Here is a 26,955-nt window from a genome sequence, read left to right on the forward strand (position 1 = left end):
AAAAAAAAAATATCAAAAAGAGATAATTACGAAAAAATGTTTAGCGCCCCAACCCATTTTGCGTGCTCCGTCCTGCTCCTTCCTCCCCCGCAGCCCCTTTTCCGGGTGGCCGGGAGGTTCCCTTTCATCCGTTGGGTGCGGGGTGTGATAACCTCCTTTTGGGGGTACTCTGGCGTTTGCTCTGGCATCCCGCCGATCCACATGCCCTCCCCTCGTATGCTCACCAGATCGGGGCTGTGACTCAGAGGACAGGGCCTGCGGCCTCTCTTGGCCTCTTCCCAGGGGCCCCTGGAGCTCCGCCTCCGGCTCTGCCCCTTACCCCTCCCCCGGCTCCAGGGAAACCCCGCTGAGGCCGCTCTGGACGCTTAGGGCTGAGAACCCGAGATGAATTCAGTTTAGGGAAAGTCAAACTCCGTGATTACTAAAATACAAACCTGGGGCCAGGGAGATGGCTCAGCAGAATATGCACTTCCCTGGCAAGCACAAGGGAAGTTCAATCCCCGGTTCCACCAAAAAAACCAAAAACAAAAACCACCCCAAGTAGTGACAGGCACTACAGCGCGCATGAATCCTGAGAACACGACACCTAAAGCCCCAGGAACTATACACTATACAAGGAGGAGCTGCTAGCATTCCCAGAGGCTGAGGCAGGAGGATCCCAAGTTTGGGCATCGCTTGGTCATCTTAGTGAGAATCTGCCTCAAAATAAAAAAGAAACAAGGCTGGGAACCTAGCGCAGTATGAAGCCCATGGCCAGCCTCCAGCTGGGGGGGGGGGGGTGAGGGGACAGTGAAGTGTGTGATGCGGGAATTCCATCTTGTCTTTTGTTACTGAGTTAAATTTTATTGGTACATGGCAGCTATATGTAACGCTCACTTCATCATGGAGACTGTCCACCTGCACGCGACCTAACTTGTTTTCCCCACTCCCCACCTTCCCTGTACCCCTCGCTGTTCTCTTTTCTCTTCCTTCCTTTCTTGCCCCCTTTCCCTCCCTATTTGAACATCTTCCTCCCCTTTCACAATAGCCATTACACATCTTGGTTCTTATTTACACTTTCACTTTCTCACACCAGAGAAACAAACGCGGTATTCAAATGTGTCCAATTCATTTCACTTGGACTTCAAGTGCATCCATTTTCCCAGAACTCTCTCAAGCATATCCTTCTTGTGGCAGAGCCTACTCCACTGAATTAAAAAAAAAAAACCACCACCACATCTTCTTTATCCATTCATGGGCACTTGGGCTGTTTCCAAGAATTAGCTGTTACAAACCACTGCACACCACAAAGGGACTAGCTGGGACAAATGGGACCCCCAATCCTAGTGTTCTGAGGAGTCTCCACGCTGATTTCCACAGTGGTTACACCAGTCTGCCCTCCCACCAACAGCAGAGAAGGCTTCCTTCTCCCCCACAGCCCCTCCAGCATTGGTATCGGTTGATTCTTGGTGACAGCCATTCTTCCTGGAGTGGGATGAAATCTCTGTTGTTTCAAGTTGCCTTTCTCCATGACCAGTGCTGCTGAACAGTTTTTCCCATGCTTCTTTGCTGTTGGTGTTTCTTCATCTGCGAAGTGTGTTTCTTGGTGTGTTTTGAGAGAAGTTCTCACTATGCAGTTCAGGCTGGCCTGGCCCCCACTACATACGTTACATGGCCTCAAACTAGCCTCGATCCTCCTGCCTCAGCCTCTCGAGTGCGGGGGTTTCAGGCGTGTGCCACCATGCCAGGCAGTGAATTCAGTGTGCTCTGAGAGGACCTGTCCAGAGGCTGTGCCTTGGAGGTGGGTGCCGTAAGCCTGTTTTGGGGCACCCTGAGCAAGAGGGTGTTGCGTTGACCTTTGCAGAGACTGTCCTCCATCCCTGCTGGGAGCCGCTCCCGGCAGTGCAGGCCTCTGACTCTGCGGCCCTGAGTGTTCTCCGGCCCCAGCAGGTCTGCAGCAGCCTTTCACCTGTAAGCACCCAAGGACATGCAGGACGAAGGACACCAGCTGCTTCCCTGTGGTTTCTTCACTCCCTGGCTGGGCCAGCAGCACACTGCTGGAATCCCAGCTCTTGGGAGGCCGAGGCAGGAAGACCACTGCAAGGGAGCCAACTCTGGCTATACAGTGAGATGCTGTCTTAACATCTAATAAACAAATAAATGCCGCAGCATCTGTTTTCTACCCATCCATCAGTCCACCCACCCATCCGGGGCCTCACTCTGTCCAAGGGTGGCCCAGATCACTAAACAGTCCTAACTGCAATATCAATGCTGTGGAAACCTTTGTTCCAGTGTCAGCTGGCTCATCTGAAAACTGAAAACTCAAAGATGGAAGCAAAGCTGGAAAAGCAAGTTTCTTGGGCTCTACCTGGAGGGCGGGACTTACGAGGCTGAGATTCTTCAGATAGAACCAGGGTGTACAAAGGGCACCAGCAGCCAGAAAGCACAGCTGGAACCCTGCTAGGCCTGTGATCCTGTTCTGTCCAACGAAGCAGGGTGAGAAGAGCGCCCAGATACAAAGAGAGAAGCCGGGCTTGTGGTCCTCACCAGTGATCCCAGTACTCTGGGAGGCTGAGGCAGGAGGATAGCAAGTGTGAGTCCAACCTGGGAAAGTCTAGGACCAGAATTAGTGAGACCCTGTATCATAAAATAAAAATAAATAAGAAAAAAGAAAAGTACACTAAGCCATGATCCCTCACACTTCACTTCTGTGCCTTGAAAGCTGCTGTCTCAGGAGAAGATTGTGGTGCTCTGAGCTACAGCAGCCATTCTGTGCCCTGAGGGAACAGGAAGCCAGTGCCTGGTGCTCCAGATCTGTTCAACACGTCTCATCACCATGCACCCCAGGTTTCTTGTCATGAGAGACAACAAACCATTCTCTGCTGGGGATTTGTTGGGCACAGTTGAAATAGAGCCCAAGCTGGGTGATGCACCCCCATAAGCCCAGCACCAAGGAAGCTGGGGCAGGAGGACCAAGGGCCAGCCTCAGCTACACAGTGAGTTCAAGGTCAGACTGAGTTACATAGCAAGACCCTGTTCAAACCTAACCAAACTGAACCAAACCAAAGAAACAACCCAACCAAAACAGTTTCTCTCATCTCTCAAGAGGGGAGGATGTAGGACCCTGGACCTGTGTTTACCTGCACAAGACATGGCGGCTTTCCCTTAGCTGTGAGTGCCCTCCATCCTGACCTTCCTGGCCAGGGTGGCCTGGCAGCCCCCGGGCCCCTGATTCCTGCTGGTGGCTCCTCCTGCTCCCTCTCCACCTCCTGCCTCAGTTGCTGGTCTCCTCCCTGCCTCACAGCCACTGGCCTTGAGGACAGGGGCAGTGCCTCCTGCAGCTCGAGGTGACCTTCAACTCATCTTCGTCACATGGCTGTAACCAGCACTCCTGGGGTGAGGCCTCGTGACCTTCCAGAATATTCCATGCTCTGAGCTCACTGAGGCTTTGCATGGGTGATACCTGCTGCTTTTCTGTCCATAAAACAGCTTCCTGTCCGCAGGCCACATACCAGGGTGGCCTGACACCCCTGGGTCCCAGGGCTGGTCACCTGAGCAGACCCTCTGTGCCGTAGCTCGAAGCTAACCCCAGCCCTGTCCTGGTCCCTGGTACTCCTGAGTTGAGCACTGGCTGGGACAAAAGTGCCCCAAGGAACGTGGAGGCACTGCTGTCACCACAACTCCTGTTCCGGGCTGTGGCGATGCCAGAGCAGTGCGACTTCCTTTCTCATCCAGCCAGGATCTGACGGCTGTGCTTCCAACGCTGGGGCTGCAGCCGCCAAAACACTGGGAGGCCTTGGGACCCAGCCCCCGGCCAGTCCGCAAGCACACTCCTGTCGCTGCAGACGCCATCACTGTCCCACGCAAAGGCTGCTCCCACTCTGTAGCTGCCTGGGTCTCCTGCCCGCAGCCTCTGGCAGCTGCCATCTATTTTCTGTCTGTAAGAATCTGACGACTTTTGCAGACCAAAATTAGAGAAAAAGGAGGGCTGCAAGGAAAGCCAACATTTTGGCCCTAGCCTTCCGAGGTCAATTAAGACTCAGGACATGAGAGAACTTGCACAGTAACATCATGTAACTCAGTAGTGTCCCAAATTTTCTGATCAAGGAGATTTTGGGGCCAAAGAGAAAAGTGATCGATGATATAGAGTGGGCCTAAGGAGAGTCACATGGAGAGAAAACATTCTCTCAGGCTTTCACAGAGAGCACATTGGCCAAGCAATGGCCGTGACTCATCCACATGGCTGACACTGACAAAGGATCTACAATCGGAGGTACAGGATCTCAGGATAAATCCTGAGGGGATTTCACTGACATTAGCAGACCCAAAAGCTACAACTCTTGTTGCATAGGTCCTGCTTTACCTTGGTCTTAACCATCCAGCAGAAAAGTATAAAAATGAAGTATAAGAAGTAAAGCCATGCTGTTATAATGAGTTGTGGGGGACTCAGGTCATCAATTTGTGACATTGCCAGTTAAGCGGAAGACCCAATACTATTATGGGCTACTGGACTCTTTTGGAATATTTTGCTGAGTTTACACACCTATAATATTCAAATAACGGAACTTAAAAAAAAAAAGGGTATACAGATGAATGTCCATTTTGTATCTGTGTATTCAAAGTGGTTAGGATAGATATATAGTTGCATTCTCTTAATGAATAGAATGATTTGTTCTAAGGGTGTTTGTAAATAGGATATCAGGTCCGCATCTTGTACGGCAATTAACCACTAAGAAGAATGTATGCAGAGTGTTAATTATTGAAACTGTCCTACCAATTTGATTTGAAACTGTCTCACTGATATTTGTTTATCAATAAAATTATGGAAAAAAAAAGAATCTGATGACTCTGGGGAGTTCCCATCAGCAGACACCTGTCCTCTGAGGAATGGCTTTTATCAGGGACCCCATATTTTCATCCACATGGTAGCATGTGACAGTTTTGTATCCAGCATGGAATGGTCTTCCATCACGTGTCCAAATCCTGTTTCGTCACCCACTCAGCCACTAGTTTCTACCTTTTGGCAATCATGAATAAAGCTGCAGTTGGGAGTGGTGGCACAAGCCGGTGATCCCTGCACTGGGAGGCTGAGGCAGGAGGACGCAAGCTTTAGGCCAGCCTGAACTACAGATGTAGCAAGACTGTCTCAAAGCAACAACAACAAAGAACAAAGCTGTGGTGAGCACCTGTGTGTACAGTATGCGTTTAGGTCCCTGTTTGGGATTCTTCCGTGGATGCTGGCTCTTCCTTGCCTGGAAGCAGCAGGGATGTGGAGCTTAGGCCTGGGATTCTCCCACCAGTTGACTCTGTGGGGCCAGGGCCGGGAGCCCAGGTATGTGCACAGGACAGGTCCTGGTCACGCAGCTGGAGCAGAGCTGCCAGGAGCTCAAGAGCTGCACTCTGGGCCTCTGGATGGAGGGGCAGTCAGAGACCATGAGGCAAGAGGCAGAGGAGGAGACACATGCCACACACCGCACACACCCGCCTGCAGGAGGACAGCAGGACAAGGGGCATCTGTGTCCCTGAAAGGGCAGACTTGCCGCAGAGGCGGCTGCAATGGCTGTGAAGGGCCTCCTAGCCACAGGAGCAGGGGTTATGCAAAGGGACAGAATGCAGGGGCAGTACTGCTTGGGCCTCAGCCAGGGTCCCTGATGAGCAGGGAGGGGGCATCTGTGTGACTGTGACAGATGGCCCCCAGCTCAGCCAACTCATCCAGCCAAGTGACATGGCTTGGAAATGCAATGGTGGGACTCTGAGCACTGTGGGGGCATTTCAGCCCTGGCACTGGTCCATGTTGTGGGGAGGGGGTGGCCAGGGCTGGCAAAGGCAGGGCCTAGGCAGGGAGAGGCCATCTGCCATCTGCATTGGGTAAGTTTCAGCTGGTTATGTGGTAGTTTTTGGTGCCAAATGTGCAGGTCCAGGCCCTGAATGTTGATGGACCAGGGAGGATACAGCCACCCAGGGGCCTGCTGGTGGCTTCTGCAGAGTGTTGGGTTCAGGGCACTCCTCAAAGCAGGGTCTGGCATAGCCTGGACTCTTATTCCTGCTCATAGCTAAGCCAGGAGCACCAGGGATGCCCATACTGCCAGGGGAGGACAGCTTTGGGGGCATCCCCTGGGGACTCTGCCTGGTGGAACACCACCTATGCTCCTTGAGCCCCTCCTTGGCACTGAGCCTGCCCCAGCAGCGCCACTACCCTGACTGCCTGGGATCCCTGCAGGGCAGCCAGACCTGGCCACTGCCACCTGGACCAAAGGGAGACAGGGGTGCCAGCATGTTGTGGGCTCAGCTTGTCATCAACACTGGAAGCAGGGCCAAAGGCAGGAGGTTCCCTGTCACCACAAGGGACACAGTGTTCCCCATCCCAACAGCTTCCCTGCATGCTGACTCCACCCAGCACCCCAACACTGACCGGACTGACGGAAGAGATCGTCCACACTGAGATCCCACAGGAGAGCAAAGGCCCTTGAGGACATGTCCAGAGGCCACGCCAGCAGCTAGGAGAAACAGAGTTCATCCCTGTGGGTCAGCAGCAAGCAGCACCTACTGCTCCATGCTAGAAAATCTCTTTTGGCCCTTCCTGCTGGCGCACGCCTGTAATCCCCCAACTCAGGAGGCTGAGGCAGGAAGATCGCCATGAGTTCCAGGCCAGCCTGAACTCTATAGTGAGACCCAATCTCACAGAAAACAAACAAAATAAAATAATCCCACTGGATGCACATGGCAGAAGGACACTCTTTCTTGCCACAGATGGGGAACCAATGCTCACCGAGGTCAAGCTGCTCCTCCCAGTCGCAGCTTGTGCTGCAAGTAGCAATGTGCTGATCACATCAGCTGGCTGCTGCAGGGGCCAGTCCTACCGTGGCGGCTGGGGGCTCGGAGGGAGGTCCTACCGTGGCGGCTGGGGGCTCCGAGGGAAGCCTCTCCTGGACAGCCAGCTTGGGGGCTGAGCTGGCCCTCGGCTGAGACCTCTGTTCTCTACATGTAGCCTGTACCCCATAACCACCTAGGCCTCACACCTCAACTGGGGGACCCAAAGTGTCACCTAGGTCCATAGGACACTGCAACTGTAAAGCTGCTGGGGGTCATCTCTTTGTTGCAGAACTCACTACTTTCTGCTGGCTTTGAACCTCTGGCAGGCCTCCTGCCTCAGCCTCTCCAATGCTGGGCTTGCAGGTGCCGCCCCCACACTTGGTGCCCTGTGTCGTCATAAGCACCCCGGGCTCTCTGGGCCGAGTCCACAGCACCTACAGGAAGGAGGCTCTGAGATGCTGAGCGCGCAGCCCCGAAGGCGGAGCGTTCCAGGGGTCTCAGAGCCGTGCATACGGAGTCAGCCTCCGGGAGGGCGTTCTCCCCCGCATCAGGGTCACACAAGGGCCCTCTGTGGGCGACGTCTTAGAGGGGCTCTTTGTGTGCTGAAGGCTGATGGTACATCTTGTCATCGGCTGTGCAAGGAGCAGCAAGGAGCCACACTGGCCAGGGCAAAGAATAAAGGCCACACTGTTCCCGCCGGCCCAGTTCCCCTCTAGGCTGGGTGCACCCCCAGTCCCCAGCAGTGCACCAGGCCCCACGAGCTCCTCCCTCCTGGGCCGCGCTGCACCAGTCGCCTGGGCCAAGGCCCCATTATGACCCCCAGGCGGGGCTGATTTACAGCTGGTTCAGGCTGCAGCTGGCTGCACAGTGACCCTAACTTGAGACCTGCCCATCCCATGCCCGCCGGGTAGGGGGCGAGGCTGGGCCAACTCCTCATGCCCTGCATTCAGCTCTCAGCAGCTGGTGCCTGGATCAGCCATAGGGTAGGCTCCAGGAAGCCACAGCGTGTCCTAGCACCTCCACAATGCCGGGTGGGACAGGGCCAGCAGTGCCCACTCCCGAGCAAGGGGAGGCCAAAGCAGCTGCCGCCCGCTTTCAGGCTGCCTCGCGCGCGCCCCCTAGTGGCCGCAGCGGTCCTCACCTTGAACAGCCACTGTAGCAGGGGCACCGGGCTTGCGCGGGCGGAGTGCAGGTAGAGGTTGCTCAGGATGCCGCTGCGCAGGAAGAACAGCTGCTGAGACGGCGGACCGCTGTGGGACAGAAGGGTGCGGTGAGGGGCTCTACAGCTGTTCCTGGGGGAGACCCCACGGGACAGGGGGCTGTGAGGCACCCCGGCTGCTGTGGGCAAAGGGTGCCCTTTCATTGTGGAGCCCTGTGAGGCGCTGTGAGAAGAAAAAATCCAGGCTGTCACCAAAACTGCTGTTTTTCTCTGGGGCCATGTGAATGGACTCAGTGTTTTATTTATAATTATTACTTTATGCTTTGGTTTGTTCTGAGACAGGGTCTCACTCAGTAATTCAGGCTGGCCTTGAACTCATAGAGCTCCTCCTGCCCCAGCCTCCCCGGTGCTGGGATTACAGGTGTGTGCCACGGCACCTGGCCTCACAGTGTTTTAAATGCACAGCTGCCCAGCATGTTGTAAAACCTTTCCAAGGGACAGAGGGGAAACTGACCCCCCCAGTGGGGACAGGACTGCCTGAGATGGGGGAACTGGGGAGTTGGTGCTGAGCCTGGGCACTGGGACAGGCTGGGATCTCTCACGCCACACCAGCACTTGGGTCCAGTTACACGGAGCCTTTCCAGCCCATTTGCGTTTTTCCAACACAAAGGGGACACCTGAGTGCACGGGAAGGCAGCAGCCAGGGGCTGGCAGGGAGCCCGGGGAAGGAAATCCCAAGAGCAGAGCAGTGTCAGTGAGCAGCACCCGCCTCTGTGCAGGGTGAGGGGCACGCGGGCTGCTGTGGCTGAGACCACAGCCTGCACAGGCTCGCACGTCACCCTATGTGAGCCCATCCTCCCTGAGCCCACAGCTGGCTAGGTAGGACACCTGGCTGATCACGTTGGCCCATGGGACACCAGGGCTCTGGGAGAAAGGGAGGAGACATATTCTGAGGGTCTGAAAGGGCTCCAGGACTTGCTACTGTGGAAGCCATTTTAAACTGGTCGACTGGGCATGGTGGTGCATGCCTGTAGTCCCAGGACTCAGGAGGCTGAGGCAGGAGGGTCATCACAAGTTTGAGTCCATGCCTGGGTTACACAGTGAGTTCAAGGACAGCCTGAACTACATAGTGGGACCCTGTCTCGAAAAAGAAAGAATGAGAAAGAGATAGAAAGAGAGACAGACAGACAGACAGACAGACAAAGAGGTTGGCTGAACTTCATTATCTCCCCAGATGCATGCTCAGCCCCAGAGTGATGCTTTGACTTAGGATCTAAGCTATTTAAGTTCCGAGGAAAAAGAGGCTCTGTGTCTGTGGCTGAGAGATGAACACACGCGCACACCCTGCGCCCGCATGCCTAGTCACACGCTGCTTCCGCCCACGGATTCAGAAGCGAGCAGCACAAGCACACACGCTGTGCCCCAAAAGCAGGCTAGACCCAGAGGGCAGTGTTGGGGGCTTGTGCATTGGCAAGGTCCCTCTGGGGCCAGCACCCCAGGGACTCCTGGGGACACCCTGCGGAAGCAACACAGGGCCAGCTGCTGCACCCAGGGAAGTGGCCTGCAACACATTCCTTCTGCTCTGCCGGCTCATGCGCAGCGTCTGCCAGCAAAGTGACAGATGGGCTTCAAGTTTACTGCTGAGTTAGGTTTCCTATGTGTGACAGGCAGCAAGAGGGCCAGAGGACTGCTCTGCCCTGGAGCAAATGGCTTTCAAGGAATTCTGGGCCCGCACTATATGAGATGCAAACAGCAGCACGAAAGTGGGTGTGGTGGCACCACCTGTAACCTTAGCACTCGAGAGGCTGAGGCAGGGGGATTGCCCAGAGTTAGAGGCCAGTCTGGGCCACACAGCAAGAACCTGTCTTGAACATCTTAGGTGCCAGAATCGGCTGCTGTCGGTTTAGCAGAAGTCTCCACCTTGACAACCCCGTGCTGGGCTCCAGCAGGTGTTCTGCCAACAGCGAGCTCACACGTTATCTAAAGAATGTCAGAGGGTCCTGGAGGAGAAATGAACAGCAGAAGCCATGCGGGCGCAGGGGACACAAGGCCTCTCGCTGTCAGCTCAGGAGGTCCCAGCTAGGGAGGCTCTGGGTGCAGGCCCAGCAGAGCACTGGCGATGACGTGCCAGTGGTGTCTGCTGCCCTCCAGTCCTCCCCGTGGGCCAGGGAAGCTGCCCAGTGTCCAGTGACCAGCTTGGAATTCCCAGCCTGACCGTAACAATGCCCAAGGGAAGACTCACTGTCCATCACATCGCAGCCGCAGTGCCAGTGGGCAAAGTCCCCAGATGCCCAGCTCATCCCAAGTGGTGCAGAGGGATCAGCATGGGGGCATTATTTACATGGTGCCAGACATACCAACTTCTACAACGAAAGCGGAAGTAAAATACCATAATAGAACACGATGAGCCTGTTGGAGCTTTCGCTTGTCCCTCTTCTTTTTTGGGGGGATGGGGGAGTTGAAATACGGTCTTGCTTTGTAGTCCAGGATGGTCTTGAACTCACCGCATAGTCCAGGTTGGCCTCGAACTGCTGCCTCAGCCCCAAGGGCTGGGATTACAAATGTTTGCCACTGAGCCTGGGTTTGTGTGACTCTGACCTGTCATATTCCTCCACTAAAAGAGGTACTCACAGCCCAGTAACAACTAGCTGGAAGCTGGGCATGGTGGTGAACGACTGTAATCCTAGCACTCGGAAGCTGAGGCAAGAGGCTCACCATTATTTCTAAGCCTGGGCTATGAAGAGGGGTTGAAACCAGCTTGCACTACATAGCAAGACTCTGTCTCAAAAATAATACAACACAAAAATGAGGGTGTAGGGCCTCTGGGACACACAGGGCACAAGTGCCACCAACCCAGTGAAGCTCAAGTTCATCTAACTCTGTTTCCTCCTCTGCCCAGGTATACATGGGAACAAACAGCCTTCCTGAGAACACAGGGCCATCAGTAGTGTCAGAGGCTGCTGACCCTGCCACCACCCCTGCCTGGCCACCCCTGCTGTCCTGTCTTGCTGGCTTTTCTCCCTGGGTTGCACAACCTGGTTCTGGCTGACCTGTGGTCCTGGCTGTCCTGTGAGGCTTCTGCAAAGGTGGACAGGGTTTCCCTTCTGTCACAGTCCAGGGAGCAGGCAGGCAGCTGTACCCAGAACTGGCTGGAGCCTGCTTGTGTCACTGCGGCTTGATCCCAGGAACCTGACCAGTGCTCATACACTCAGCCTGGGTTCAGCTGCACAGCAGGGGCCGTGAGGGGCATCCTTGCATGAGGCCCTGCATACACCACTGGGGATATCACTGGGACCCAGACGTCGGGTCCCTCTGCACGTAGGCCTCCACCTAAGATGAACGGCTTGCAGCGCACTAGCCTTCCTCTTTCCCTTCACAGAAGGGTGCAGAGATGTGAGACTATTTCAAGAGGTGATTTTTTTTTTAAAGTAGCATTGGTGTGAGGGGTGGTGGTGCATGCCTCTCATCCCAACACATGGAGGCTGAAGCAGCAGGTTCTCTATGAGTGCAAGGCTGGCCTGGGCTACACAGTAAGCCCGTGTCTCAAAAAATGCAAAGAAAAAGAAAAAGCCCACATCCATTTCGTCCCCCTCTAATGATAAAATGGTACACACTCATTATACAAAGTCTGGAAAATCACAGGAACAGGACCGGGGATAAAATTCCTGTCAGCTCCCAAGGTGCTTGTCCGGCAAGAGCTCCTACGTCATCTCGTGTCCATTGTGGCCATGTTTCTAGCCCAGTGCAGTGGGTATGGCCTAGCTGGCTCACACTGGTATTCAGCCCCATGTCTACATGTTAGATCTTTGCATAAATAGGAAATGACAGGTGAACCCTGGAGAGATGGCGACCCCTGGAAGAGGCCCTAGCCACTGCCCCGGAGGAGCTCCGCGGTATCACACAGTGCATCCCTACAGCACACTGAAACTGCCACACTGTGCACATGAGCACATCTGAGGTGGAGGAAAGGACTCCGGGCGGCCACCTGGCCCCTGAGGCGGCACTGTGCTGATCCTGGGTCACCGCACAATGGGCCACATCACTGGTCCAACAGTTCCTGACGGACAGCCAGCTGGGGACAGCAAACCTGCTGCTGGCAGGAGTCCAAGGCAGAGCTGCACAGAAAGACGCCTTAGGTGCTCTCACTCTCCAGCCCTTGGCCCTACCTGGCCATTCTCCCTTCCTCCACCTCCATGACCTTTCCTGTTTTTTCTTCATTTTGGGGTTTTTTTCTTTGAGACAAGGTCTCCCTATGCAGTTCAGGCTGGCCTTGAGCTCACAGAGATACTCGTGCCTCAGCCGTCAATCTGGCTCCTTTCTTCTTCTCCTCTTATCTTTCCTTCACCCCTTTCCATAGGACTGGGTTGCCTCTACCAGGGTTTCTACATTCCTGTCACCTCACACTGTAGCTAGGAGCACACTGGCGACCTCCAGACAAACACACACAAGGCCATCCCCATACTGTTCCTAACAGAGAAAAGCTAGGAAAACACACGTCCTAAAAACCTAGGAGAAGGGTTAAGGCCATTCAAGCCTGAAAGTAATGAATATAGTACAGGCCGTCTAATCTAATCTTGATGTCTGGACCTTGTTCAGATCCCAATCGGAACAGCCTCTAAGGAACATCTAGCCAGGCTAACGCTACAGGTTTGCAATCCCAGCAGTCTGGGAGGCTGAGGCAGGAGGAGGGCATGTTCGAGCTCCAGCTGGACAACTGAGCAGAAAAACTCCATCTGGGTTTTCGTGAAACCCGTACTTGGCCTGTACACAGTGATACCACGCGTTTGGTTTACATACGTGTGGCCGTGCGGCATGCATCTTTACATGTGATCATACGTGGCGAAGACAAAATAGCATTTGCCTGATACGCTGACTCTGGCCTGCGCTCTGACAGTGTAAAGCTACATACCCCGAAAATGTTGGGTCTAGCTTATAGATCTATTTTGCGTTCCAGTTTATTACCCTACACGGAACCACGTGAGTCTTCGTGCTCCTTCACTGGTTTTGATGCTTGGCATCAGCTCCTTCATCCAACTGCCTCTTTACTCCTCAGTTATTTTTAATTTATGTTCTCTGTTGGCTGCAGTAAATCAGTCAGCACATTTTTCAAAGAAGGTTGGTTGGTAGACTTTCTCCATCTCTGCATAATGGAGAATATCTTCCAGAGACTTTATAAAGATACAAAAATTTGGCAGCGTATATGATTCTCATTCAAAATTATTTCTCTTCAGACTCTAAAAGTAGATCTTCCTGCCTCAGCCTCCTGAATGATGGGATGACAGCGTGTGCCACCATGACTGGCTTGTTCCATTGTCTTCTGGCATTGAGAACCGCGAGAGAAAAATCTGGGGTCTGCCTGGATTTTGCCCCTTTACAGATAACCTACTTTCTCTCTTTTTAAAAAACTTTTTTATTTATTTTTTGGGGGTATGTGTGTGTGTGTCTATTTGAGATAGGGTCTTGCTATGCAGTTCAGACTGGCCCTGAGCTCACTTTGTAGCCCAAACTGGCCTCAAACTAGCAACAATCCTCTTGCCTCAGCCTCCCAAGTACTGGGATTTCAGGCATGGGCCACCGCGTCCAACATAAAAATATAAATTTTTATTTTTATTTTATTATTTTTGCCAAAACCGGGGCTTGAACTCAGGCCCTTGCGCTTGCCAGGCAAGCACTTACTCCACTGAGCCATCTCCCCAGCCCCCAAAATACAAATTTTTAAAAAGAAATTTAAATAGTATCCAGGAAACACCTAAGTAATGCTTGCTTCTCATGATAGTTTATTTCTAGAAAGTGTTCTTCCATTAGTTCCGTAAGTGTTGCGTCAGCTGCATTTGCTTTGTTCTGTTTCAGGCACTCCTACTAGGGGGTAGATTCTGCCTCCTGGACAGGCCCTCACATTCGCTTCTTCCTTACCTTGGTCTCTTTTCTTTCTCTCTGCATTTGGTGGAAGCATCTCCCATTCTACATCTGTTCCAGCACTTCCCTGGCGTGGACAACCCCACTCACCTGTCTCCAAGGCCCTTGAGCTTGAGCAGCCTTTCCCGGGCTCTCGCTCTCCGCTAGAACGCTGAGCGCTGTCTGTGTCCAGCCACAGATGTGCAACCCCCCGCAGCTCTCCTAGAGACTGGGACATGTGTTTCTCCAAGACCCAGCTCTGCTCCTTTCTTCTGAACTGCGGAATTATGACCTCAACCATTCTTCTTAGCAACAGGGTCCAGACACTTAAGTGCATTTTCCAAAGTGCCCATGTTGAAGAGGCCTGAAGTGGTCTGGGTGACCCCTTGTACCCACCCACTGCTGCGGCGCCATCCAGCACTCGGGTAGGTGAGAGGTCCCGGCTGTAGTGAGTGCTCTGCTGCTGGACTGCAGCCTCACTGGAGCTAATGAACCTCTCCTCTTTGTAAGGACCCAGCCCAGGGCATGTGGGCACAGTTGGGAGAAGCAGACAGATACATACAGGAAAGCCCTGGGGAGATGAGGAGAGGTGACTCCTGGATTCAAGTCCTAACATGGCCATGAGCACACTAAGCTGCCAGCCTCTAGGCTCCTCACTGGGTGGGTGACGGTGGCCCTGTCCCCACCCCTCAGCCTCCAACACAGCAGGCAGCAACAGCACTTTCTCTCTCTTCCTCTTGGACGCAGTTAGCTCACAACAGCAAGGGCTGCATATTGTAGTACACTGCTTTCAAACCCTCTTAAAAGCAATGTAGGCAGTCATTACGTGATAATCACTATGAATCTACTTCCCAAAAGAAGAGGAACAGGCAGCTGTCCTATTGTTACTGAGTGTGTTGGTGGCTGGGGAGAAGCTTTTTGGTGCCAGCATCACACAGACAGAAGAAGCGCCACATCTCTGAGAGAACGGCCCCTCACTGTCTGTGGTGAGGCGTCCTACGACGACCCCACACAGGCCTGAAAGGGCAGGTAGTACTGGGACTTTAACTCAATGCTTTCCCACTTTAGCTACATTCTTGTCAGGCTCTGTAGCTAGAGCTTTCTATTTTTTGAGACAGAATCTCACTATGAAGTTCACCCTGAACTCACCAACCCAAACTGGCTTTAAACCTGCAGCAGTCTTCCTGCCTCAGCCTCCCAACAGCTGGGATTACAGGTATGCACCATCATGCCTGGCTTCTGTAACTAAAATTTTTGTAGACTGGGTGTGAACAGCAAAGTTAGCATAATTTTTTTCCTTTTTTCCAACTTCATAGATATATGTGAAAGTCAAGAATGTCCACCTTTCTGCAAAAGGAAGGGTGTGGCTGAATTCCCAGCCCAAAGTCACTTGCATTTTGTAGCCACCATCAGGTAAAACAGGGGTTCCTACAACACAAGCCCTACGGTATGGGGCCGTCTAGGTGAACACTGAGCCGGCTGCTAACTAACTAATGAGCAGGTAGTGCAGACCAGGTGGATTCACAAGCCGTGAGGACAATTCCCAGTGGTATGGGGAGGAGCGGGGTGGCCTGCAGTTTCATCACATGACTCTGAATTGTACGTGACTTGCAACACAGGATCTGTTGTTCTGGAACATTCTACCTGAGAGTGGGAAACCACAGCTGACCACAGGTAACGGAAACCACACAGCAAAAGGAGAATCCTCCCGCATCCTGCTGCAGAGGGGAGGCCCCAGCCAGGTTCTACTGGCCCAGAGAGGGGCCGGGTGCCCAGGGCTTCAGGACCCTGGGCCCTGTGTGAGGAGTCTGACTTGGCTGCTCCCTGACCAGGGCATGGGGGAGGGGGACAAGCAGTGGAACACACACCTGATATCCAGCAGGATACAGGATTCTTTACAGTCTGTGCAACTAAATCGGTCAATTTTAGACACAGACATTTGTGACCACGTCCCCTGTACCTCTGTCAGGTGAGGTAGACTAGTGACGCCACTGCTGTTTGGATGTCCTCTCGCGGGCAGCCCTCACCCTGCGCTGCTGGCTCCCAGGCTTCCCACACTCACTTGAGGAACAGATCTTCCAGGGCGTTGTGCGGATTCATCTGGGAGACATCCAGGAAGCAGGGCAATGGGCAGAGCCGGGGCAGGAACACGCACTCGCCGGGGTACACCTGGGGGATGTCCTGCTGCGACACAGAGAACTTCTCCACCAGCAACCTGGCAAGCAAGGGCAGAGTGCAGGGTCAGAGGCCACCAGGGTCACCTCAGGGAGGACCCTGCCTGCACTGCCCCCTGCAGACCTGGGGAGGGACAGTACCACCTGCTGACAGGGAGAGCCCACACCAGCCTGTTCAACATGCACCCCAACCCCCAGGGCACCATCTGGGGTCCTGGTGCCCGCTTTCGTTGGCTCTGCTCAGGTCAAACCTCCACACCACGCTTTCAGTGCCAGGTATTAAAGGATGAGCCAAGACTGGACCACCAAGGGAAAGTGTGGGCAGATCCCCAGTGTCCCGGAGCCAGGGGCCTGACCTGAGCGGCAGGGCAAGAAGGGCTGGGTGTAGCAGGGTCTGGCCAAGGTGTTCAGCTCAGGGGCAGTGTAGGCATAAGCGGAAGCACAGATGGCAGGAGGGGCTCAGTGCCAGCTGCAGGAGCTGGGCGCTCCCTCCGGGCCAGCTGTCCTGGAGCCCCAGCACTCAGGGGAACCTGCTGAGATGCGGATGCCACCCATACCTTGTGGCATCCAAGAATGCACGGGCATGACACCCATGGAAAACCAGGAAGACAGGGCGGTGCAGCCTGTGATCACCAGCACTCTTGGGAGGCTGAGGCAGGCTAAGCCAGGAGGTTGGCTTAGCGCGCAGATGGAGGAGAAGGAGAAGGCATTCTTCCCTGCTCTGGTGTGGTGCACAGAAATGGGGACAGGGACAGGAAGATGGTTAAGATGAAGCCTGAGCTGGCCATGGCGGTCACGCCTGGAATTCCAGCACTCGGGAGGCTGAGGCAGGAGAATCATCTTGAGTTTGAGACCAGTCTGGGCTATACTGTCTACAGACTCTGTCCCAACCACCCCCCTCCACAAACATCTTGAGAATGAGCTAAATTTAGCAGGGACACCTGGGCACAGTACTGAAATCTAACAGGGGGCAGAACGGCACATCCATGGCTATGTCCACGTGCGTGAGAACACACACGCGTGTGAGGTCATCCCGCTCATCCAGAGCCGCTGTCCCAAGACCCCCTCCAGGCCTGGAGCTGTGGACGGTGGCAGACCTAGCACTAGCGCATGTTTTCCATAACTAAGTTCCTATTACACACTGGCTGCAACTTACAGCAAAACCACAATTTCTTTTTTCTTCTGCTCAAGTTCACAGCTGTGTTCTTCCAGAGATCTTGGCAACCACGCACCCATTTCTTTCTTCGTCAAGGTGAGAACATTCCCCTTTTCACTCAGACGAAGTGCTTCACACGTCTCAGGCAGACCTGAGTCGCTGTCCCTGCTCTGAGCCAGGCACCAAGGAGACTGGGGTTATCTGAACACAAGCCCTGCAACTCTGCCACAGGCAATCTGATAATTCAGAGTGTCTAAGGGGTGGATGGCAGGGACAGAGGGGACATGTGGGACAGAGGCCAACTAGCACCCGAGCGGTGTTCATTTAAAACCTGTGAGCTGCTGAGCTTTGGAGTCTTCCATTTAATGTTTTCTGACAGTGGTCAGCTGGAAAGATGGAGCCCAATGCCACAGGTAAGGGGTGACAGCTCTACATGTGGACACACACACACGTGACAGATCCAGCTAAGATCCAGGCTCAGGCCTGGGAGTGGGGAGGGGAAGAGCAGGCATTTGCTACGTGCCTCACAGAACTACACCCTGCTAGATGACGCAGCAACGCAACACACACTCACCAAGCCCTGCATGGGGGTGCACGCCTGAAACCCCAATACTTGGGAAGTTGAGGCGGGAAGATCCTGAGTTTGAGGCCAGCCTGGGTGACATGAGACTGTGTCTCAAAAAGGGCAAAGAAAAGAAAAACCAAGAACATATATGAACAACATATATGTTCAAAATAAACACATATGAACAAAATAAAACAAGCTGTGGACCCTGCTTCCTCTTCTTGCTCCAATTCCTGGCCTGCTGTGTAAGAGCAAACCCGGGAGGAACAGCTTTTAGGACAGGAGCCACGGGCCCTGGAGGGGCCCACAAGCCAGGAGAACCTGTCTTGCTTTCTGGCCCAGGGGCCCAAGGGAAGGCCCCACCCCATCACAGGGCCATCTGGAGAATGCACGGGCATGACACCGATGGAAAACCAGCAAGACAGGGCGGTGCAGCCTGTAATCATCAGCATGCTTGGGAGGCTGAGGCAGGAGGATCACAAGTTCTAGCACAGCTTGGGCAAATCAGTAATTTGGCAAGACTGAAAATTAAAAATGGAAAAAGGGCTGGAGATGTAGCTCAGTGTGAAGGCCCTGGGTTCAATCCTCAGCACTGAAAAGCAAACAAGGAGATTTGCTTCTGCAGGCTGTTGGCAACAGTCTTAGAAACTGCTGCCACAAATGGTAAAATAATTGTCCATTCTGTTCATGTCCCTGTCATTCACAGTTGTGCAAGTATCTGTTAGGGCTCTAGGGCTGCTTTTACAGTTGTGTGAATTACTAAGCATCCGTAAGAATGAAGTAACCCCATCTATGAGGGACTCCTAACCCTGTCCCTAAAAACATCATTCAAAGGGACTTTTGTGGTCTTCACCACAAGGCATGTGTGTTATTAGGAGCTTGCAGACGACTCTCCCGTCTAATTGGGGACTTCCTGTGCAAGCTGAAGACGGGAATAAAGGACCATGCTGTAGCTTAAATACCCGCCTCTCGCGCCCTGCACCCCTGGCCCCAGTGCACACACGAGGTCTTTTAATTGTTAAGAAAAGGAATTTAGGATGTCATCCCGTCGAGACGCAAGCCAATTCTTAGGGCATGACAGGCGCTTTGCTGCAGATAATCAGGGTCCTGTCTAAGTCACCCTACTGTGACAATTTTAGGAGGCCCTGCCTGGCAGATGGGTCTGCCCTACCCTCAGCCTCACGCCTCCCAGACTGCATGCTGGCTGCACCTCCCCCAGCTCTGCTCAGAGGGGAAGGTTGAACAGTCCCTTCAGAACCACCCACATCAAAACAACCACCTCAAAGTGGCTGTTGTCAAAGAGGCTTTCTTAGAGCCCTGCTGAGAACCGTCATGTGCCCAGAGGGTGGGCATTGCTCTAAGAGCCGGGAAGCCCTCTTCTTCCACAGGGACCCTCCAGCGCTAGACACCCCCTCAGGGAGACTGTGAAATCTTCCGGCTAGGACTTTCAGGAATTCCTGCACAGGGATTTCACAAAGGCTTTGAAGGTCCGCCTCTGACAGTCCCTAGTTGCAAAGTGCAGAAGCTGGAACCCAAAGTCACGAGTCTCTGCTGGGAGACAAGATGCATGCGATGCCACCAGGTGTTTTCAGGAGGGAGCCGAAGGCCCCAGGATGCTGGTGATGCTCAGGTCCACACCCCACCAACCCCCTGACCTCAGATGGCATGGCACTGCCCTCCTGGAGTCGCACAGTGACTTCGAAGCCCCCATCCTGCACTCCACTGAGGCATACAGATGGTTCTTCCAATCTGAGTGTGTCCCAGACCTTCACGGTCCGTAAGGAACCAAGAAGGAACTGACTGCGACTGCCTCACTAGCATTTACCAGCGTTTCAGAGGTGACACAGCTCAGCTGTGTCCTCCCATGGCTCTGCTCAGGTAACACCTCTGACTGTGGCCACGGTGTTGTTTCTTAGGAATGCGGAGGCTGCCTCTGTCTCTCACAGATCATTGGAAGCCACCAACCCTCCACCTAGGTCTGGGCAGGTGTCCAGCAGGTACCCTTTAGATGGCAAGAGCCACAGCTCGGGCCTTAGGACATGGTAACCCTCCACTTCTGATAAGAGGCCGGGAAGCTGAGCACTAACGGCAGACCCTGGATGACTCCCGCTCCCACGCCCTAGGTCACTGCGTTTTATCCCATAAGCACCCCTAGGCCTGTCCTTGGGGAGTGACCAGACTGCCTCTCACATAGCTCGCTGTTCTAACAGGCAGAATAGGGCCTGTGTCCATCACAGATGGACAACAGGTGACAGGCAGAGCCAGGCCACACCCGCTGGGCACCCACTGGGGCACGGGTCCCTGTAGTTCAGAAAGTACAGCCTCTGACCGCTGGGTGGGAGCTTTCATCTGACAATGGCCAGGTCCAGCTTGGTGACAGAGACTGATCAGCCCAGTGTCTAAAACCTTCATCACCTACACAGAGGTCCTACAGAGAGCTGGGCCACAAGCCTAGAGAAATGTGAAGAGGGAGCAGCTCCCAATGTATGCTTCACAACCATTTCTGGGGAACCGATTTGGGGCAAATCACATTCCACAGGCACATTCAGTCATTTAGTCACATCCTCGGGAGCAGCCGTGGTGGCACATGCCTGTGATCCCAGCACTCGGGATGCTGAGGCAGGAGAATTGCTGTGAGTTCGAGGCCAGCCTGCTAACGTAGCAAAACCTTTTCCCAAATAATCTTCAAGTCAAATCACTTGCTCATCCTCACTGACACCAGCCAGGTCATGGCTGTCTACAGCTTCCCCTGCAGCCCGACACAGCCTCTGGAGCACAGGGCTCCTGCAGACCTCCCTCTGCCTCATCGTCCAGCCCCACTCCTGAAACACCCTGGCTCCTCCGTGAAAGGGAGTTGGACCAAAGGACCCCAGCAGCACTCACCCTAGCCCACCGTCCAGTTTCTCCTCTGCCCTTTTCTGTTCCCTGCCACCTGTGCCCTGGGGGATTCCAGACTCCTGCGCAGCCCCCCTATACTGTGCCTGGTGCTCATCCTGTCTTAAAGCTTAAATGTCACCTGCACAGGGCGACTTCTGCCTTGCCTCACACCCTACCTGCCCATCAGGCTCTAGGACCCCAAAGGAGCTCTTCTTATGACACAGTCTTGATATGTCATCCAGGCTGACCCTGAATTTGCTATATAACCCAGGATGACCTCAAACTCCCAGAGATCCTCCTGCCTCAACCTCCCAAGTGCTGGAATTATAGCTGTACTACCACACCAGGCTATTTTTGATTTCTACCTTGCAACAGTCCTTAGTGTGGGTCCTAGAAACCAGGATTTCTCTCCCCAAAAGCATCCCCAAGGAAAAGACAAGCCTCCTCATGAAGCCTCTGGCTGGCCCCAGGGAATGCCTGTCCTAGGGCCCTTGGTAATAGGTCCTAAGAGCTTCCCAAGCCAGAGAGTCCCATGTAACACCCAGTGAACAGAACATGGGCCCAGGAAGCGGTGATGGATGGCTGTCCCGACTGCACAGGGAAAGCCTCAGAAAACCCAGGTGCGCAGGGACTGGAGCTCCCAGATGGCAAAGCACGCGACAGCTCTGGTGGTGCCCGCCCGGAGAGGGCATGCAAGCTCCTTCTTGTACCCCATGTTCTCTGCATCTGTGCCTGTCCTCACAGCTCTGTCACACGAGAGGGGTTTCCCCGAGCTCCGCAAACCACTCCAGTAAGTCAATAAACCATGACAGCGGGGACCCCGTCTTGGAGCTGGCCAGCCAGAGGGACAAGTCAAACACCAGCTGGAAGGGCTGAGTGAAGGGACTGAGGGACATGGTTAGCTGGGTCTGGGCTGCCTGTCTGCGTCCCTGGAATGCCCACATTGGAATTCTAAGCCCCCGAGGTGGTGGCTTTAGGAGGCTGAGACTACAGAGATGAGCAGGTCATGAGGTCAGGGTTATCATGAACAGCTCTGTCATACACAGGATTCTGTCACCCTCTTCCTGCCACACGGGACACATGACAAGGGCCATCTGCCACCTAGAAGGCGGCCTTGATTCAGCCCCTTGTCCACAGTGCTACAACAGCAGCTCTCAAAGAATAGCAGATGGAAAACCATACCCTATAGTTAGATTCCTGCCAGGTGTGGGTACACACCTGTAACTCCAGCACTCAGGAGGCTGAGGCAGGAGGATCTCTGCAAGTTCCAGGCCAGCCTCTCGCACTGGCCAGACCGTCTCAAGAAACAGAGATGGATTCATCTGTGGACCCCAGCATGTCTGCGACCCTCTGTCACAAATGAATCCAGGCCTCCCTCCCACCAACAGCAGTCAAGGCCAGGCCAGCAGGGCCCCACCCAGGAGCTGGTGCTCACGAGGCTGCCTTCTCCACCCCACATGCGGCAGATGAAAACTGGCCCTTGGCCATAACCCCAGGAGGCCGTTTCAGTTGGACTGAGGTTTTGTGCAGCTACGCTCCCGAGAGGCCTGGTTCTGTGAACTTGGGCAGATAATTGGGCTGTTTTATGGCTGCTGAGTCCTCAAAGGCCAGTTTAGACCCTGGTGGCCGGCAGGCAATCAGCTATTTCCTGAATCTGAATGAACATGGCTGGAGGAGGAAGCAGCTTCCCTTTGGTCCCCCTCCTCCCTCCCTTCACCCCCCTCCTTTTCTTCCTCCCTCTGCTTTTTTGAGACAAGGTCTCCCTCTGTAGTTCAGGCTGACCTTGAACTCTGTGTAGCTCAGGCTGGGCTTTAAACTGGTCCTGCCTCAGCCTCCCGAGTGCTGGGGTGACAGGTGTGCCACCATGCTGGGGAAGGGCCAGCTCTGGAAGTCACAGACACACACACTGCTGGCTCGGTCCCACCTCACCTGTGCTGGGCACAAGCAGGGCATTCTCATCCTTGCTGTCTTCCAAGCAGGGGCGCGTGCACTCAGCCTCCGAGAGCAGACTCCCCAGGTCCTGCTCTGAAGGCTGCTCCCTGCGGGCACCAGAGCCAGAGCTGGGGCTCGGCAGCAGCTTGGCAAAGGGGCTGGATGGCCCGAGGCAGTTCCACCAAGTTGCCTGGGTTGGCCCTGAACTGGGAGCCTCCTGCTTCAGCCTCCCTGGAAGCTGGGATGACACACCCAGCTGGCAGGCAGGCCTGGCCTGGCCTTCCTCTCCCCACTCAGAGCCTCCTCCCTGCTCACCCTCCTTGCCCCCTGCATCCTGCAGACCCAAAGTGGCCCCAGCCTCTGTCCTGCTTCGGCAGGCTGGCAAGAGCCCTGGCCTGCAGCCCAGGCCCCACCTTGCTCTGAGCCTCTCATGGCTGCTGGCTTGATGGCTCCTGGTTCAGCGATGCCACCTGTCCATGTCTGCACACTTTCTTCCCATGGCACCAATGTCCCTGCCATCTGGGACACAGTGCAGCCATCAGGAGCCTGCCATCTCCTCCTAGGGGTGCCAGGATCAGCCCTGGTACTCTGCCCACAAGCCACACCCATTCTCCCTAAACATGGGGATGCTCATCCCTGGGTGCTCAGAGCTCGCTCCACTTACCCTCGCTACTGGGCACGCTGCCTGCCCGTAGAGCATCCTGACCACCCCTCCCACGGCACCCTGCTCTTCACAACACTGAGCCCTCCCAGCCCCATCAGCCTGGCAGCGTGGCCTGGCCTCTCTGCCTATCCACAGAAGCTGCCTCCATCCTCTAGAGCCCCTCTTATCCTGCAAGGTTCAAGGACAACTGGGGGCTTTTCTGACCTCCAAGCCAATAGCTGTGCCACTCTCCCCAGTTCCCATGTGGCCATACACAGGGCAGGAAGTAGTCAAGGTGCAATGTGCTTGCGAGGGCACAAACTGACAGATTAGGGTTCTTAGAAGAGACTAGACTGTGGGACAGCGAGAGCTGGAGCATTTGCCCAGTGCATAGGAGGTCCTGGGCTCCATCCCCAGCACTGGAAGGAAGGAAGGAAAGAAGGAAGGAAGAAGGGAAGGAAGAAGCAAAGGAGGGAGGGAGGGAGGGAGAGACAGAGAGGAGGGAGAGACAAAGAAAGAAAGAGAAAAGGAAAAAGAAAAACAAAAAGAAAACCAGACAGCTTGCTGTCCCTGCAGGGAAGTGGCGCTCTCACCAGGAGCCAACCAGCCAGTCAGGAGAGATGAACGTCAATGGCTTACACCCGCCAGGATAGGTTCCTGACGTTTTCCAGCACCTATTAAATGCACAGCACAGCGCCAGGCACCATGAAACACACGCCACCTAGTGGGAGGCAAAAAATTCAAAGGAAGGAAGATGTCAAACCATGGAGCTCTCCAGATTAGTGAGCCGGACGAAGCCCAGCAGGTGGCACACACCTGGCATCCCAGCTACTGCGAGGCAGAGGTAGGAGGAGGACTGTAAGTGGAAGGCTAGCCCGAGCAACTTGGCAAGATTCTACTTCCAAAACAAACACACAAACAAACCTGGGTTCAATCACCAGCACTGGGGGAAAAACAAAGAAGAGAAAGAAAGGGAATGAAACAGGAAAGAAAAAGAAGGAAAAGAAAAGAGAAAAAATAGAAAAAGATTCAGAGGAGGAGCTGGGGGGGGCTCTGACTCTGGTGGGTGGAGGGCCAGGTGTGGGTGGGAATAGGGACCCTGCAGTCTGTCCCGAGTGGTCACTGCCCCACGTGGAGCCTGGAAGCGGCAGGCAGATCTTGGCGTGGACACTAAGCCGGGCTGTGCACACTGAGCCACACACAAACGCCAGACGCCGGTGGCAGGGACAGGGAGGAACCAGCCGTGTGGGCAATGTGTGTACACGTGTGCCATCAGAGGCAGAGCCCGTGGGGGGCAGCAGGGATTGTATGTCTACCCAAAGGGTCCCTAGCGTGTGCCAACATTCAGAAGGCCAGGCGCCAGCTCCTGCTTGCAATTCTGACCCATGCCACTGGATTCAAGCCTACTGGGGCAGGCAGCGGGCACCAGCCAGGCTCCCCTGCCAGGCCAGTGGTGTGGTACCAGGGCAGGGGACAGGCCACTGAGTGGCTTCCCTCACGAGCTTACAGGAGGCTTCATCTCTTCAGGAGAACCACCCCATGGAGATGCTACCCTCCTCCTCCGGATTCACATCAGTTCGAGCTTGAGTGGCCATGACTGGGTAGGGAAGGCCACTCCACACAGACAGGAAGTAGCCTGGGCCTAAAACTACTGAAAATCCAAAAGCAATGAGCATGGTGGTGAACTCTCACTCACCACTTCTCCCGCAGTAAGGCATCCAAGGAGTTGATGTAGTTTTTAGAGTTCTGGGAGCCGCAATGGAGACATACGGAGTGGGGAAGAAAAAGAAGACAAAGTTGGAGGAGCAGAAGAAAACGTTCCAGCTAAAATAAGCCCTTTTGCTGCGCATGGTGGAGCAAGCAACCCAGGAGGCTGGGGCAGGAGGATTGTCAGGAGTTTGAGGCTAGCCTAGACTACATAGTCAGACCCAGTTTCAAAAGAACCAAATAAATACATAAGCCCTTGCTTTACTGTGTTTACTATTCTGGAGAGATAATACACTTACATGATTGAAAAAAATCAAAGAGGAAGATGTTCGCTCCTGTACCTCTACCCCAGCCACCCACAGGAGACTCGGGGGAGCACCGCTTTCATGCTTTCTATTTTATTTACTGATTAGTAGCAATCTTTTGAGACAAGGTTTCACTATGTAGTGCAGGCTGGCCTTGAACTCACAGAGACCCTCCTGCCTCAGCCTCCAGAATGCTTGGGTCACAGGCGTGTGCCACCACGCCCTGTTCTGACACCCTATTCTTAGCATGCATTTTCTGGTCTTTCGGCGTCCTAATATTTCACCTGTCTCCAAGACTGTATTCCTGACTTGAAGTTCATTCCTGATGTTTCCGTTCAGGAAGCCTGTTCACACGGTCACCAGGGTCAGCCTGAGTCTCTGTGTCCAGCCAAGCCTGGATTCCATCACTATGATCCTAACCTTTGCCATGAAGGCCTTGAGGGAACAAGGGGCACAACTGAGGGAACAAGGGAACAATTCAGTGCAAAAGTGGCAGTGAATTGGGTGCTACCTGCAGGCCACCGGCTAGCAGGTGTTGCAGCAGGACTGGCACAGGCGGGTGGGGCCCTGCGATGATCAGAGGATGTGGCTAAAGACCAGCTGGGGCGTGGCCTGAGGGCACGGCAAGGGATGGTAGATGGGGCAGCCGGGGGTAGGGGCTGGGGCTGCGGTGCTCACCAAGCCATGGGCGCCGGGCTCTGGGTTGGCCACCTGCTGCCTCTCCGTAGCCAGGCTGAAAACCAGGTCCTCTGGTAAGTCCGGGTCTGCCTTCGGCAGCTCTGGCTCCTTAGACAATGTCTCTGCACCACCTCTTTGGCCCTGGGCGTCAAGCAGGGATGGTGGAGGTCTGGGATTCAGGAATTCGATGGGTGGTGGGCTCCAGTCACTGGGGAATGGGTCTCCGGATATCTCCATTGGCTCGGCTGTGGAACTCCCAGAAGCCACAGCTCTGGCTGACAGTGGCTGCTGAGACCCCTGTGGACAAGACACAGTGTGATGGTGCCCCTGTTTGTGTGCTGCTGTCCAGATACCAGGCCACACCCAGGGAAGGAGAGGACTGTGTGGGATTCCCAAATACTTGGGAGGCTGAGGCAGGAGGGTTCACAAGTTCTAGGCTAATGTGGGTAATTTAGCAAGACCTTATTTCAAAAACAAAACAAAATAAAAACAAAAACAAAAACACAAGAAAAAAAGCCCCACAAAATACAAACACACAAACTAATAATTAAACAACTACATTAACGGATGTGCAATGTATAAAGATGTAATTTGTTACAGCAAAAATCTAAGGGGCGGGCCAGTGTTGTCAAGACGGCTTTTATACTCCACTGGAGCTAAATTGGTATTGACTCAAATAAGCTTGTTATACATTTAAGATGTAGTTTATAATCTTCAGGGTAACCACTATGAAAATAAAAATATTTGGAAAAGGAAATGAAGAGCAACCAAAACAGTACATTAAAAAATACAAAGGAAAGTGAAGGAAAAATACAAGAGATTCAAGACAGAAAACAGCAGAGTGGGGATCCCCCATTACCAACAAGTTATTCAAATGTAAATGGGACAAATTCTCCAATCAAAAGGGGAGGCAGTGCAAAATGGATTTAAAAAAAAAAAAATCTAACTCTATGATATCCCAAGAGATTCATTCTGAATCCAAAAGTAAAACTAAGGGGCTGGCCCGATAGCTCAGTGAATTAAAGTGCCTGCTTAGGCAAGCTTAGGCAAGTGCAGGGACTGTGGTTTGATC

The 26,955-nt window shown here is 53.9% G+C and overlaps 1 protein-coding gene across 1 annotated transcript in view; it reads right to left on the reverse strand.

Annotated features, from left to right (window-relative positions):
• The window catches only part of Fam178b (family with sequence similarity 178 member B), a 77,538-nt gene extending 51,418 nt beyond the window's left edge, over positions 1-26,120 (reverse strand). Inside the window, exons 1-5 of the mRNA XM_023717369.1 lie at positions 25,884-26,120; positions 24,890-24,939; positions 15,909-16,061; positions 7,934-8,042; positions 6,392-6,476 (exon numbers count right to left, since the gene is read on the reverse strand). Coding sequence (XP_023573137.1) covers positions 6,392-6,476; positions 7,934-8,042; positions 15,909-16,061; positions 24,890-24,939; positions 25,884-26,120 — 634 coding nt within the window. The remainder of the gene's footprint in view (positions 1-6,391; positions 6,477-7,933; positions 8,043-15,908; positions 16,062-24,889; positions 24,940-25,883) is intronic.
• Positions 26,121-26,955: the final 835 nt, after the last annotated feature.

This window comes from Octodon degus, unplaced genomic scaffold (assembly GCF_000260255.1).
Source record: "Octodon degus isolate 3935 unplaced genomic scaffold, OctDeg1.0 scaffold00052, whole genome shotgun sequence".
In the NCBI taxonomy this organism is placed as follows: Eukaryota; Metazoa; Chordata; class Mammalia; order Rodentia; family Octodontidae; genus Octodon; species Octodon degus.